This window comes from Pterocles gutturalis, unplaced genomic scaffold, assembly GCF_000699245.1.
Source record: "Pterocles gutturalis isolate BGI_N339 unplaced genomic scaffold, ASM69924v1 scaffold5854, whole genome shotgun sequence".
Classification (NCBI taxonomy): domain Eukaryota; kingdom Metazoa; phylum Chordata; class Aves; order Pterocliformes; family Pteroclidae; genus Pterocles; species Pterocles gutturalis.
Window position 1 is genome coordinate 33,880 of NW_010133129.1, and position 14,102 is coordinate 47,981.

At 37.7% G+C, this 14,102-nt stretch overlaps 1 protein-coding gene across 1 annotated transcript in view; it reads right to left on the reverse strand.

Moving 5' to 3' along the window:
• Positions 1–1,079: 1,079 nt before the first annotated feature.
• LOC104467358 (glutamate receptor ionotropic, delta-2-like) overlaps positions 1,080–14,102 on the reverse strand; it is a gene marked incomplete at its 3' end in the record, with an annotated part of 82,788 nt that continues 69,765 nt past the window's right edge. The window contains exons 4-5 of the mRNA XM_010081103.1: positions 9,839–10,000; positions 1,080–1,199 (exon numbers count right to left, since the gene is read on the reverse strand). Coding sequence (XP_010079405.1) covers positions 1,080–1,199; positions 9,839–10,000 — 282 coding nt within the window. The remainder of the gene's footprint in view (positions 1,200–9,838; positions 10,001–14,102) is intronic.

Genomic DNA, 14,102 nt, shown 5'->3' on the forward strand with positions numbered 1-14,102 from the left:
CATTTCTTTCTCCCTTCTTTCAGAGCACTTATCTGTTACTGCACTTCTCTGTATGCAGACAAATGATGGACTTCATTGCATAGTGACATGGACACACGGAACCAGTTTACATGTATTAATACAACTTTCTCGGTCATTTGCTTTCAGACAAACACTTAAGGTTCCTCACATACAAAACCCAGTGTGATCTGATACACTCAATTAAGAGGTCTTGGTATGATCTTTCAGGAGGTCTGTCTTTGAAGGAGCGTTGCTCCTGGAAAAGCCTAGTAGTCTTTTATTTTCCTAAGAGGTACCATATGATTTTGCTATGTTTGCCACCCCAGATGGACAGTTGACCAAAGTTAAGGATATGCACTGCAGATAGAGACCTGCATCCACCATTCCTTCCATAGGTCTTAAATTTGTTTTTACAGACTAGGAAAACTGGAATACCAAGAAAAAGTTCTGGTTTTGTTTTTTTTGTTTTTTTTTTTTTTTTTTTTTTTTTTTTCTGGAGATGTACGCCATTTCCTCAAACAATTTAAGTCCAAGTATTTGGACTGTGTTTGGCAGCTGAATACGTAACATTACTAATTCTGTAAAAGTTAATTTCTACTAAAACATCATGTACTTTTAAGAAGACAAGAGATTATGGAAAGTCTGTCTATGTTACAACAGATTTTCTTGTTCTGTACCTATGAATTTTAATCATCTAACGGTTGTGGCATCCCACTTTGACCAGAAGCATCAAACACATGCCCTACACATAATTCAGCATAAAATTTACTATTTTGGAAATGGATTGCAAGGGTTACAAAACAATAGCTCTCACCAGTCTTTTGGGACAGTAGACTAGCAGCTTTATCCTTTCTCTATTACAAACACCTTGGATCAACACAACCTACTGCAAGGCCTCTTGGCAATAATAAAATAGATGGGTATCTAGTTCAAGGCTTTTCTCCCATTTCTTACTTCTCTTAACAATACACAACATGCTATCCACCATCAAACACTTTTCTATTAACATGGAACGCAAGAATGGTTTTAAAAAAAAAATCAGTAAAAATAGTCTTTTTTTAAAATATATGTAGACTCACCTTGTGGATGCCTCTGCCAAGATCTTCTCCATAATTTGTCCCCAGAATTTCAAAATGCACATTGGGATTCCCTCCATTTTCTGCAAATTCCAGTTCTCCAGTCAAACCATTCACTCCACCCTGTTGGAAAAAAGGACAATGGAGTGAAAACTCAGAAGTAGCCCATTATGATAACATTTTGTTCCTCTAAGGGATTTGTGCACTAACTATGCAAAATACATACACAACTACCAGAATTAAGACAGTTTTCCAAAGACCGCTTTTCTCTAAAAATTACGAATCCTAAATTGTTCCTGCATCATTTAAGCCCTTCACTGAAGAATCTAACTCGGCAATGCTAAGCAGATGCAGTACAAGCAATAGTTTACCCCTTAGTGTATTTGCACTCCAATTTTTGTTCTTTGACCCATCAATGTATATGTATAGACATTCTAGTCCCAATAAAAATAAGAAAAACAAAGTTTTATGACTAATTTTAGTGGAAGCAAAACTAAAGACAAATATATAAAAGAAATTGCATAAAAATCAGTTCTGTTTATTTTTGCTTTCCCCCTCCCCCCCCTCAACTGTTTCTCACCCAGGAGAGTTTTCCATATAAGTTCAGGTTGAGTTTTGGATCGAGTTAGGTGTTTTCTAACCCCTACATAAGAGATCTGCACAAATAAAGAGGGGCTCATTCTAGCTGAATATAGTGATTTTTCTGTTTTCCTCAACAACTCTACTACCAGGAATGAATGACAATGAACAACAATGCAGCATATTTTCAAGCTTTCTTTTACTTTTTTATATTTTAGTCAGAAGGGGTTAAAATACTAAAGATGAAACAGTGAATATTTGCTATAAAGAACCAAAGTTGGAAGGACTAAACATGCCACAGCACGACTCAAAGTATATTCCAGGTTTAATTCAACACGACACACATTTCATCTTTGTAGAAGAACTGTGATGACCTGAACTGTAACATCAACAGAGCCACATGAAATGCCTACAACGAAAGCCTTTAGCCCTCAAAAATTTCTTCAGTTTTCAAATTCAGGGAGAATTGGGTGTTTGATCTATTTCCTCCAAAAACCTTGAACAAGATTTTAAGTATGCACAAGGAAAAAAATCTGCCTCTGGTGTAAAATCATATGAAATGCAGAGCTTTTCTTCAAAACATGAGGCAAGAATTTTGCAGTTGTGGTTACTCTTTCGGTTAAGAGCTTTATTATTTGAACTGAAAAAAAACCTGGAAAATAAACTCTTGTGATAGAAACTACCCAGCACGTGAACCTTGCTGAATCATGATTGTGAAAGCTCTACTCTCACATCTTCAGTTTCGAGAAAATCCAGGAATGAGTACAAAATTTGCATCTTCATTGCAGGTTAATATGAACTAACAAAATTTGGTCATCCTTTTATAAAACAGTAATATGATTATAATAAAAATAAGGAAGATAATAGTTGAGATAATACCTTTAAAACCTACTAGAGACTACTAGAGACTAACATTGTCAGGGAATAATATAAAAATATTTCATGAAATGCCATTTTCAATTCAAAACAAGGCAATACTTTGTATATTTATATATATTTAACCTTTAAATTTTTTTTTTCTATAATATTTGTTGGATGAGATACTAGAATAAAAGTTTTAAAAAGGAAAAACCAACATCCTGATTAAGAGTACAAATGCACAGTCTTTTGCAAGAAGACTCCAGGACATTTCACCCTTGGTGAGAGCCACCCAGGCAATTTTGGTGCATGTGGCTAGGGTTAGCATGACACTGAGGTTACTTATTAGCTTGAGCACAGTCCTGTAATAATCACACCTTCATGGCATTTAGACCGGGGTTAGCACACCTCTGGCTAGTTCACAGTAAAGACAGAGTGAGCTTCCGTTTACCTGCAAAATCATTCGGACATATCCTTAGGTAAAAAACTGAGATTCCAAAATATAAACATTTTCTGAAAACTTAAATTTGACTACATCCTGTTCACAAACCATAAATAAAAACCTGTTCCACTTCCCTTTTTTTCTCCTATGGTCTCATCTGGCTTTTTGATGAATTAAGCCAGAATTTCATGGTACATGTGACACAGAAATGCCTGCAAAGCAGCATAGGTCTGCAAGGCTTGCGATCCCGATCTGACCCCTGAAAGCCTCCATCTGTCCGACTTGCTCTCCCTGAGACTATACACCTGTTCCTACTCCTGCACCACTCTGACACCTCACCATACACTGCTTTTATTGTATTGTTCTTCGTATTTCCTACATCATTTCCTCAAACTTTTTGCCCCGCACTGTGAATTAAACCTGTGGGTCTGAGGTAAAGTATAAAAATTAATGAAACTGTTACAGACCACCCCAGCTGCAGCACCAGTTCAAGTGAGCCACAAGCAAGGTCTGGAAAAAGGAAGGGAAAACTCTGGAACAAAATAATAAAAGAAAGAAAATATTCAACAAAAAAAATTAAAATATGTTAATGCAGATGTTTTGTACAGAATAAAGCTTTTTCCCTTTTTTCTTATTTTGTGATAAATTAGTTTTGAATTGGGAATTTCAATAGAGAAAACTAAAGTGACTTCATTTTCCAAATTAAGAGTGCTCCCAATAATTTATGGGACATCAAGATAGAATCATGTCTAAAATGCAAATGATTTTTTGAGACTTGAGACAGCAATTTAAAATTTTAGTTAACTTCTTTTATTTTTCATAACCTTTGCCCTTATTTGAGCAAATATAATTTAAAAAAAAAGATCATATGAAGAAGAATTTCACCTCAGTTACATCTGAAGTAACGAAATCCAGTTTTTAAGCAAACACCAGATTCTCTGGAAATACATGGCCCCTAACATATAATACACATTAACAGACTTCCCTACCACATTTTCTAATTGAATTTCTACCCAAAACCATTGTGTAGGTTTCTTTACCTTGATTTTTAAATGGCTGCAACTGTTGGGGCAAGATACAAACTGCAAGTCTGTTAGTGATTTTTATTTGTCTGGAATCCAGTGGTAACCATAACAACGATTTTTCTCATTCATCTATTCTGGCCATTTTATCATGCTTTGCAAATTTCTCATGTAAGAGTGCATTTGATTAGAGCTTTCTTTCCTAGACTGTGTACATCTGCAAACAATGCAATAAGAGCTCAGATTAGATGGGAACGCTCCTGACTTGGAAAAGGCAGAAGCAGAAGACAAAACAGTGAAAACCCACCCTTATAATACCAACAACAATACTAAATCTGATAGGAACCTCCTTGGAGGTCCTCATGCCTCTTCCCTACCTGGGACCTACCTTCCTGGACCTGCAAGACTGTTATTGCTCTCTTCTAGTCCTCATTGTCCCACCCAGCCTTTTCACCAGGCTTACACGAGCCTGGTTTATTGCTTAGGGCTAGCATATTGCCTAGGAAGACTTTCAGGACACCGATCCAATTTTTCTGCATAGTTTTGCACAGTATGGATCTCTCTAAAACACTTGGTTTATGGCATGGGTTTTATCCCTCTGCTAATGCATAGTGTCCCAGAAGAAATGGCCATCTGTGTGACAGCTACTGATCAAGGAGCTTCCTGATGAGATCTTTCCAAGTTATTTTAGCATTAATTATAATAACAGGTAAGAGTCAAAGACATTTTTCATTCCATTTAACTTACAGAATTAATGCTATTTGGGGAAAAATGAAGACAGATTTATTATCTACTCAAATTCCTCTAAGGTTCAGCTTCAACCATGCAATTTCCTGATACTTTTAAAACTGAAGAGTGAAAATGTCAGTTTTTAAACAAAAATGTTTTACTTAGGTTACTGATCACTGCTCTGGGCTTTGCAGAGCTGTTATAAAGCTTGGCAATACAGTTAAAGCCTACTTGAGCCCTGTCTAGACTGGCAAAATAAACTACAGTTTATACATGCTTAGGCACTACTCTACTGTAAGTCCCTGAAGAAAGGACTATTTACCTAGCAGTCAGGACCTCGCTTGGGAATGTCAGCTTGCCAACCTTCAGTTATAAAATAATGTACTGCTCTCACAGTTCCTGCTCAAACTTCTTCTTTTTTTTTTTTTTTTTCAAAATATGGTTATGCTCAACCACTATCTACTTTGCGATTAAGGGAAAAAAACTGTGGTTACAGGCAGGAAAAAAAAACCAAACTATAAGAATTACATACAAGTTTCACATTTTATCCTTGAAAAAACCTGGTATGGAAAAACATTGTTCAATTTTCAACTTAACACGTCATTTTTAGCTGCAAACAAAGAGAGCCTCATCTACTACCTGAGAAATAATTTGGCATCTTTTTCACACATTGCCACCGAACATCACTGACATTCCTGAGACCAGAACTAGTTGACAATTCCACCTGTGATTCATGAAACAGCACGAGGTACAGCTCATTTTCCACAAAGGAATAGGCTCTGTGTTGCAGTTAGCACTAAAAATTTGCTGTTTGTCAGTGAGATAAACAAATGTGACTGGTAAGAGACCAGGTAATTGTGATTGAAGATATATATGCAGTAACTTGACAGCATTTTTCTGAGTTGATCCTCCATATAATCCTACTTACTTTTCTTCTCAGGTTATTCAGAAAGATTAATTTTTCCAACATTTGAATTATTTTCTAGCAATATTTATTTCTCTGAGAAATAGCTTTACTGAGAAATAAGTGAGCATGTGCTTGGGGATAGCTCCTATTACAGAAGTGAGTTTAGAACTAACTGCTAGAGCTGGCCAAATTCATTAGAAGAATTGTATTTCCTGATGAAACTAAATATTTATTCAGTTTCAGAACGGGTAGAAACAGATATGAGATTTTAATAATTGTAGCAAGTTTAAAATGTTTTTTTTTAGGCTTTGTCCAATCAGCTGGATTCACACAGAAAAAACCAGCTTTTGGTGTTGTTTTTAGAAACAGCGACACAGGAATCAAATGTTCAACAGTGAAAACTAACAAATTACACCAGGCAATGATTCAGACATCTATTTTGCTATTTCACCAAATGTCTGAAACTCTAATTCCACCTCATTCCCCACTCTTCTCTGTTAGCTCATTAATCATGATGAAGTCTGTTTATTCATTGTTAGCATTCTCCTATTTTTAACAAGTGCTGCTGCAGCATCCCTTTCTCTTACCTTCTTCAGTGTGTAGCTTATAGGGCTTCCCCATCTCTTTTCTTATTTTCCGCTCCGGAAATCAGAGAAAGATTCCCTTTGCAGCCAAAACACTGCCAGGTATTCCTGTTTCTTGACCCCTGATTCTAGAAGATAGACTTTTTTTCTTCTAGAAAAGCTTTACCTAGAGCTAGTTTTTCCTGCTTTTTTTAGCAGCAAGAGCTCAGTTGTGCACAGCAGTAGATGACAATAATAGTATCTTCTTATGATATTCATTACACACTACATCTTTGAAACAGTGGTGATTTAAAAATGAAAATGCACAACCTTTTATTCAGAAACTCTATAAATACCACGTGGTAACTTCTTGTTTTCTTTCAAAATTATGGAAAACTGTTATGTTTTGGAGAAAAGCTTCATATTTCAGTTGGTTTTAGAGGATGTTCCAATGGATTTAAATTGGAAGAGGGCAGATTTAGATGAGATATTAGAAAGAAATTCTTTCCTGTGAGGGCGGTGAGGCAGTGGCCCAGGTTGCCCAGAGAAGCTGTGGATGCCCCACCCCTGGAGGGGTTCAAGGCCAGGCTGGATGAGGCTTTGAGCAACCTGGGCTAGTGCGAGGTGTCCCTGCCCATGGCAGGGGGGTTGGAACTGGATGATCTCTAAGGTACTTTCCAGCCCAAACCATTCTGTGATTCTATGATTCCATAACAGGAGAGAAAAGATATTTAAAGAAAAAACCTAGATGGAAAACAGGTACATTCTCAAGGAGACAGATGAAGTGTTTTTTATTTTTCCTTTCATTAATTTTAAATTTTATTGTTTTTCTGATAAGTCAGACATTCATCAATGTCAACTTTTTAATTTCAAAAGTACACAGCTGTGATCCTGCAGTTCCTGCAGCACATTAGTGCTTTAGCGAAACAAAAGGGAAGGTAGACCACAAAACGAAAGCGTAATTCCTCTTTCTTGTGCAATTCCAGCTCTCAGCTGCAATCTTTAGCTTTCTTCTGCCTAGGGACTGAAATGCCACACACATACATACACCAGAAATTTCTGCATTTCATTTTAGGTTAAATTTTGACTTCCAATTTAGCATGTTATTTCTAGAAATTCATCTCTGTCACCACAATGTAGTATAGAGAGTATTTGGATTATTCAGTTTACACCAATAAAATGGCTTCTTATCGAAGCTATCTCATTCAGATAGCAGAGAACCCCAAAAGCAACAGGATGCAAACCTGTTAACTGCACATGTCAGGAATTCCCTTGGCATTTGATTCATTTTCTATCAACCTAACCACAACCCTTGAATTTCCACTTGTTCCTGTCTTCTTGAATGCCTTCATATTTCTCCTGGCCATTTCTCTTCATGTTTCAGGGTTAAGATCTACATAAATTGATCTTCAACACAGGGCACCTCTTCTGTGAAAGGTCACAGAAGTAGTTTGGTTTATTAATCACATAATTTTAGAAGGTGAGAATTGGAAGAAGATAAACTGGTGCATCGGGTCTGTCAGAGCTGGAGTCAGTATCCCCACAGCACCCTCCCAGTGCTGAGTGTCCCCCTGGCAGCCAGCAGGGGGTGTGTCACACAGCTTGGGAGGGGGCGGAGCCGGGACAGCGGAGCCGGATTGGCTGTTCCATACCATGTGACCTCAGCTCAGCCAGAACAGCCAAGGGCAGGCAGGAGGAGGAGGGGGCTATTGGTTACTGGGTTTGTCTCCAGGAGCAGCCGCTGCACACACTGAAGCTCTGCTTTCCCGGGAAGTGGCCGGACATCGCTTACTGAGGGGAAGCAGAGAATAACATCTTTGTTTGCCTTTTGTTCCTGTGAGTGGCCTTGGCCTTTGGTTTAATTAACCTGCTTTTATCTTGACCCACGAGTTTTTCATCTTCTTCTCCCCCTTTATTTTGCTGAAGGGGGGAGTGAGAGAGGGGCCTGGTGGGCACCTGACATCCAGCCAAGGTTAACCCACCACAACTGGATAGCTAGGACGATGTGGCAAAGAATGGAATAAATTCTGTTTGAGATGCAAAGAGATGAGGTAAGAAACAGCATAAAAGATGTTCATGTAGGAGAACAGGATCAGTCCCATATCCACAAACACCATAAGCAAGGAAATAATCATAATGTGAAACAGTCAGCAGCCCCTTCCATGGTGAAGTATTTAGACATGCTAGTAGGGTTACCAGACTTTGCCTGAAACTCCAGCTCAGACAGTCAATTTTAACTTTGAAGTGGAAGTGGGCATTTTGACTTTTCCAGCTCAGGCATACTATTTGGATTTCAGAAAGTAGAAATAGCTTTTAGTTTATTAATGAAAAAAAAAATGCAATAGTATTTACAAAGTGCGAGTTCCATCACCAGCCTTGCCTGAAACATAGCTTAAAATCCATGGGACTGCCAAATGTCAATCTGAAACTGCTCTGGGTAGGTTAAGAGCAATACAGTTTAAAGTCCCTTAAAGCCATATCCTGCCCCTGAAATAAGAAATATGTCCTGGATTATCCTTACAGTCTTATGACTTCAACCTATTAGAATGGAAACTGGGGACAGCCACCGAAGAAAGCCTTGAACTGTTATTTTGGAGCTAATGCAGATTGACTTGGGACTGGGGAAAAAATAAGCAGTGTTCAAAGGAGCCTTACATTTTGACTGCATCATCATAACTTCTGGTGTGGCTACAGAACTAATGCAGAACGGAAACTTCTTGAAACACCATTATACTTTAAATTACTTTTTTATGTCCTTTCAATGAAAGCCATAAATAAAGAAAAAATTTTTAAAGAAGAATTTATTTTGTTTTACTGTCCTTGGGGTTTGTGTTTTTTGGGGTTTTTTTTTGTTGTTGTTGTTGGTTTTTTTTTTTGTATTTACAATATAAACACTGCCAGGCAGTTTTATGAAAGACATCAATAACGTTAGGAGACTAAACCAAATAACTAGCAACCTATGCCTATTTTTTACTAAATACTGACCCAGAAGGGTGTGATAATTGTCTCCAAGTATGTGGAGACTGTAAACATCACAAAGAAACGGAATAAGAAAAAAATACCTTTAAAGGCTGAAGAACAGGAAAAGCATCTTTGACATGAACATAATTAAGGTATGAAATAATAATCACAGGGAAGTAGTGAGAGGTTAACATTGGATAAAGCACTGTATAGACCATTATAGACAACTGTTCTGCCATGGCAGGATATAGACTAGATGAGTTAAGGTTTCCCTCACTCTCTATTTCTGTTATTTCACTATATTAACATCAAGAGCAGTGCAACAGCAAATTCCACAGAATGTTACCCATAATTCTGCAATACTTTTTTTTCTTTTACGAATAAAATAGGAAAAGTATCCACTTTACCTCCTAACCTGTGACACTTTTTCAGTAGGAGATTATTTGTACTTGAAAATTCTACTAGTCCAGTCGTTTTGGTAAACAAACTCACTGACTTCATTTCAAACATGCTCATTATGACACGAAAAAACCCAAAACCAATTAAAGACTGTTTTCATTCCAAAACTGTGAATATACTAAACTATCGCTTTGAAAAGTTACTGCTTGTACTAGCAAGAATAGTACGCAACTCAGAAGGAAATACTGCCTAATGAAATTATTTTAGAAATCAAAGATGAGGATATACAGGAAAAAAAGTACCTTCTTGATGGTTTCCAACATGGATCGTCCTCCTTGCCAGGGTTTTGAGTTCTTCCTGATGCAGGTGAGGCTGGCCATGCTGTGCCACTTCCTGTCCTCCAGCTTCTTGTGAAAGGCATTCGCCAACAGGAGGACAGTGTCGTATATATACAGGTTTGAAATCTGCAAAAGGCATTAAAAGGGGCGTATTAGCACTATTATTTGTGGTCTCCTACCAGCAGACAGAAATTATATTTTGTTTTACCTCACCCATAATCCTCCGGTAATTGAATGACTTATTTGCTATGAAGAAGAAACTGTAAGAGTCCAAGTCACATCTTTGGCTCTGGGAGACACTGCAGTTAGGGGCTGTCATGGTACAAGTGATTTGCAGCAACAAACTACACACACGTGAAGTACAGGCAGCCCAGTCCCTGGCACAGCTCCACTTGCAGGATTTAAAGGACTACTAGTGAACGTAAACAGACTGTCTTTTATTTTTAACCAGTTGCCTGCAACTTTCAATTTTTCAGTCTCCACATATTTGGACACCATCAAATTCTCTTCAAGATTGTTTTTTTTTTGTTTTGTTTTTTTTTTTGAAAAACAGAAACTCTCAAAATTTAAAATAAATCATTTCATTGTGACTGTTGTTCCTGGGTTTTGCAGTCAGTTCTGATAGAGGCAATTTCTGGAATGAAATATGACCCCATGAAATCTTTCTCAGTGTGTGGTTGCATGTTGATTCTGCAATTCATAGTGTTTCCTGTCAGAGTGTTTGGCAATGGCTGTTAATTCATTGCAGGACTAAACCCTTACTGAGTAAATGTGTGTATGTTCCACTGTGAGCATAGATACACACACATGTTGTGAGGAAATTCCAGTTTGGCATGAAAAAGAGAAAAGTTTAACTCAAGAAAATAAATTTCTTGTGTGCCAGTGCTGCTTACCCGTGTAGTATTTCTGTATATGTACTTTTAAATGCTCAGAGTACAAAGTCAAGTGTGAAACATACAATTCTACGTAAAAGAACAGAAGCTTAGAATTCATGAACAAACAAATCATTTACAGCTTAGCTTTAGTTAATTCATTTCTGTCCTCAAGTGGCAGGAACACCGAAATTACTAACAGGATCATAAAGAGAAACCGCAGCTCTCCTGAACAGAGGTGCTCAGGAAGAGCAATGATGTTCTGAAATGAGAAGTACCTTTGTGGATATTATTTTTAGATAACCTATTGGTCATCTAAAGCCACAGGGCCTGAAGTTATTGAGGGAAACTCAGTTTCCTCAGCTACTGTATGAAGGGGGCTGTAGAGCATTCCTAGCACTTGAAAACTAATTACCCAGTGGCAATTTGCTAACAGAGGCAAGGTTGCTGGTTTGTTCTCCTCTTATCAGTCACAGACAAGCCAAAAGACATTTCCCAGATTTGTGGAACACATTGACTGCTCTGTGTAAGGGTTTCTCCATACACATGGTCCGCTCAAAACCTTAAAAGAAGAAGAAAGCTTACAACAGGAAAGTATGTCAACCTTGTGGAGAATGCCCCTATTCTGCCTCTTAAAAGTATCCAAAGACTGGGAAAGTCCTTTAGGTATCGGGAGGGGTGTATGCCAAGGAAGCACAATAATGCGGAATAACTGAAACACTGATTGGCAAAATACACAAATTGCCTTAAAGAAAAAAGGGGGGGGAAAAATAGCCTCTCCTCCTGCCTGATTGCTCCTTTCCATATAACCTATTTTTAATGTTTTTATTTTCTCATGTAAATTCCATCTTTATGCTGGCTTTGTCTGTGTCATCTGTAATCTACTCTGTACAGTTCTCGTAGGAAGGTTTTGTGACAGAGTCCTTCACTGCCTAGCATCCAGAGAAGAGGTCATCCTCTTTACCTTGACAAAATCTCCCGGGGCATTTTGCCTTGCACATTTTACTGAAGGAGATCTAATGGTCTGCTGCCTTCCCCCCTACTAAACTCGAGGGATTGCCTTTACAACTCTGCATTGTCAGCACTGCAAATGCACAGAGCTTCTGATCCCTATTTCCCTTTCTCTTTAAATGACAACGATCCTTCACTCCCTCTTTCTGGAAGACACTTTTTTATTCTTACTTGAGCTTCCCCCATGACTCCAGTGGCTGTGAATATTTCAGTATTCACCCAGGAACTAATTTACTTTCCGCAGATGCAGAGGCCAGGCATCACTGTGCGTGACAGGATTAAAAGCATGGATTGAGGATCTGGGTGCACATTAATCAAGCACTTTTAAAATAATTTGGATGTGATTTCTCTGTGTATTGTATACCTAGAAAGAATTCAAAGCATTTCAGCTAAAACTGAATTTCCCCAAAGAAGCCAGCACCACAGGGACATTTGTTTGAGGGGGAGAGAAGGAATTACTACTATGCTGTGAGGCAAGTTTATTTTACATAAGCCTTTGCCAAAAGTAAAAAAACCAAACCAAACAAAAAAAAAACCCCCTTTCATCAAAGGAAAAAACCCAAACCTCTAGAGAGCAGAGACAATAAGATCACTAATGAGACTAAACTGATACATGAAGGGCTACAGATGCCAAGTCATCGTTTCCCAGCAAAATGACATTGCTTTCAAGGTAGCTTCCATAACCTATTATCATGGGAAGAGAAGACTGTTGTCACACTTCATGAGGAAGGATGCACTCACTAATCTAGGAGTAATATAGCTGGGCTTTCATCAAGTATTAACAAAGGTCAGGAGTGCCGAGTTCAGCAATTATTAAGCATTGCTATTCCTTTACTAATAGTTCAGCTTAACATTTACAGCAATCAGTCACTGGCAACACAATGATAAAGACACAATGATTAATTTCTGCTTCTCAAAAATCACCCTACCCTGTCCCTAGCAGAAGTATGCTTCACTAGTAACTGTCCCAACACCCAGAGAGGGTCTGGAATTTCAAGTCACTTTACACTTGTATTAATTTCCCAAGTAAATTTACTGGGACATTTAACACATTGCCTGGTATCTATTACCGACACTTTATTTGTTCCAAGCCTGGACACATACATTACCAAGCGGTATCTAACTGCATAACCTCCTGTTGATGCAATTCAAAATACAGATGTGATTTTTTTTGTTCCAGAGTGCATGAGAAAGATATTTAGCAATCAGATTAAGTATGACCGATTAATCTGGATTAACGGTGTTTACTTTATGTTTCAGATTTTTTTGTTCCAGAGTGCATAAGATATTTAGCAATCAGATTAAGTATGACCGATTAATCTGGATTAACGGTGTTTACTTTATGTTTCATTGCACATAGTTTTTAGACAAAAAGGGTTATGGCACTAACTATTTCTATGAATCCAGTTTTTAACTTCCTGCATCCAAAATGATACAAATTTATAGAAGTTCTTGTTTCAACTAGAACAATCCCAGAGACACAATGAGAGATCTTCACCAAAATGGTTTTCAGTGTTCTAATAAAGATGCTGAAAAAACCAGACTTATTTACAGACATAACAGACAAAATTATTCACACAGACTTCAGAGGGAGTAATTTGGAAAAAATAAATAATGAAATCCACTCTTATAATTTCCAGAGAATATTTCTGATTAGTCACACTTGGATGGCATTAAAAAAAAGCATTAGAAATTTCAATTTATAAACTGTTAAACTCCCCATGGGCATAGAAGTTAATTTTTAATATTGTTGGGGAGAACAAAGAAACAACAAACAAACCCCACAGCTACTAAAAGGTCTGCACATCGCACGAAGACACAGAGGAAGCTGTGTCAGAGTTTGTCTTCCTTTCATTTTTTCATGTTGTCTCACTCAGCTACTAATGAAGTGCAGCCATCTCAGGGAAAAAAATGAAAAAAGCAACTCAACCTTGCAGAACAGTTGAACCAGTCAAGCTTCCAGCACTCCTTTGAACCAAACCATTATGAAAGCTTTCAATAGAAATATTACAGCTCTCCAAGCTAGAGGTTGATCAAGAAGCACAGGTTAAGGTAGAAGGTCGAATCTAACACATTAAATGGAATTTGCCAATTTGTAGAGAATAAACTCTGATTTCTAGAACTTTTCTTTCCTAGAATCAGTTCACTGCTGACATGAAAATGAAATGAAAGTGAAGTTGAAGGGAAAAATAAATCAAAACACAAAGCCTGCCATTGATAACACGATTCTTGTTTTCTGCCTTGCTGTAGTTAGTAATTTTGTTTAAGAAAACTGCTCTTTGCAATCTCTAGTGGCTGCACATAATCACACCCTCAGTTTTCACACATTATCCACAGACTACCAA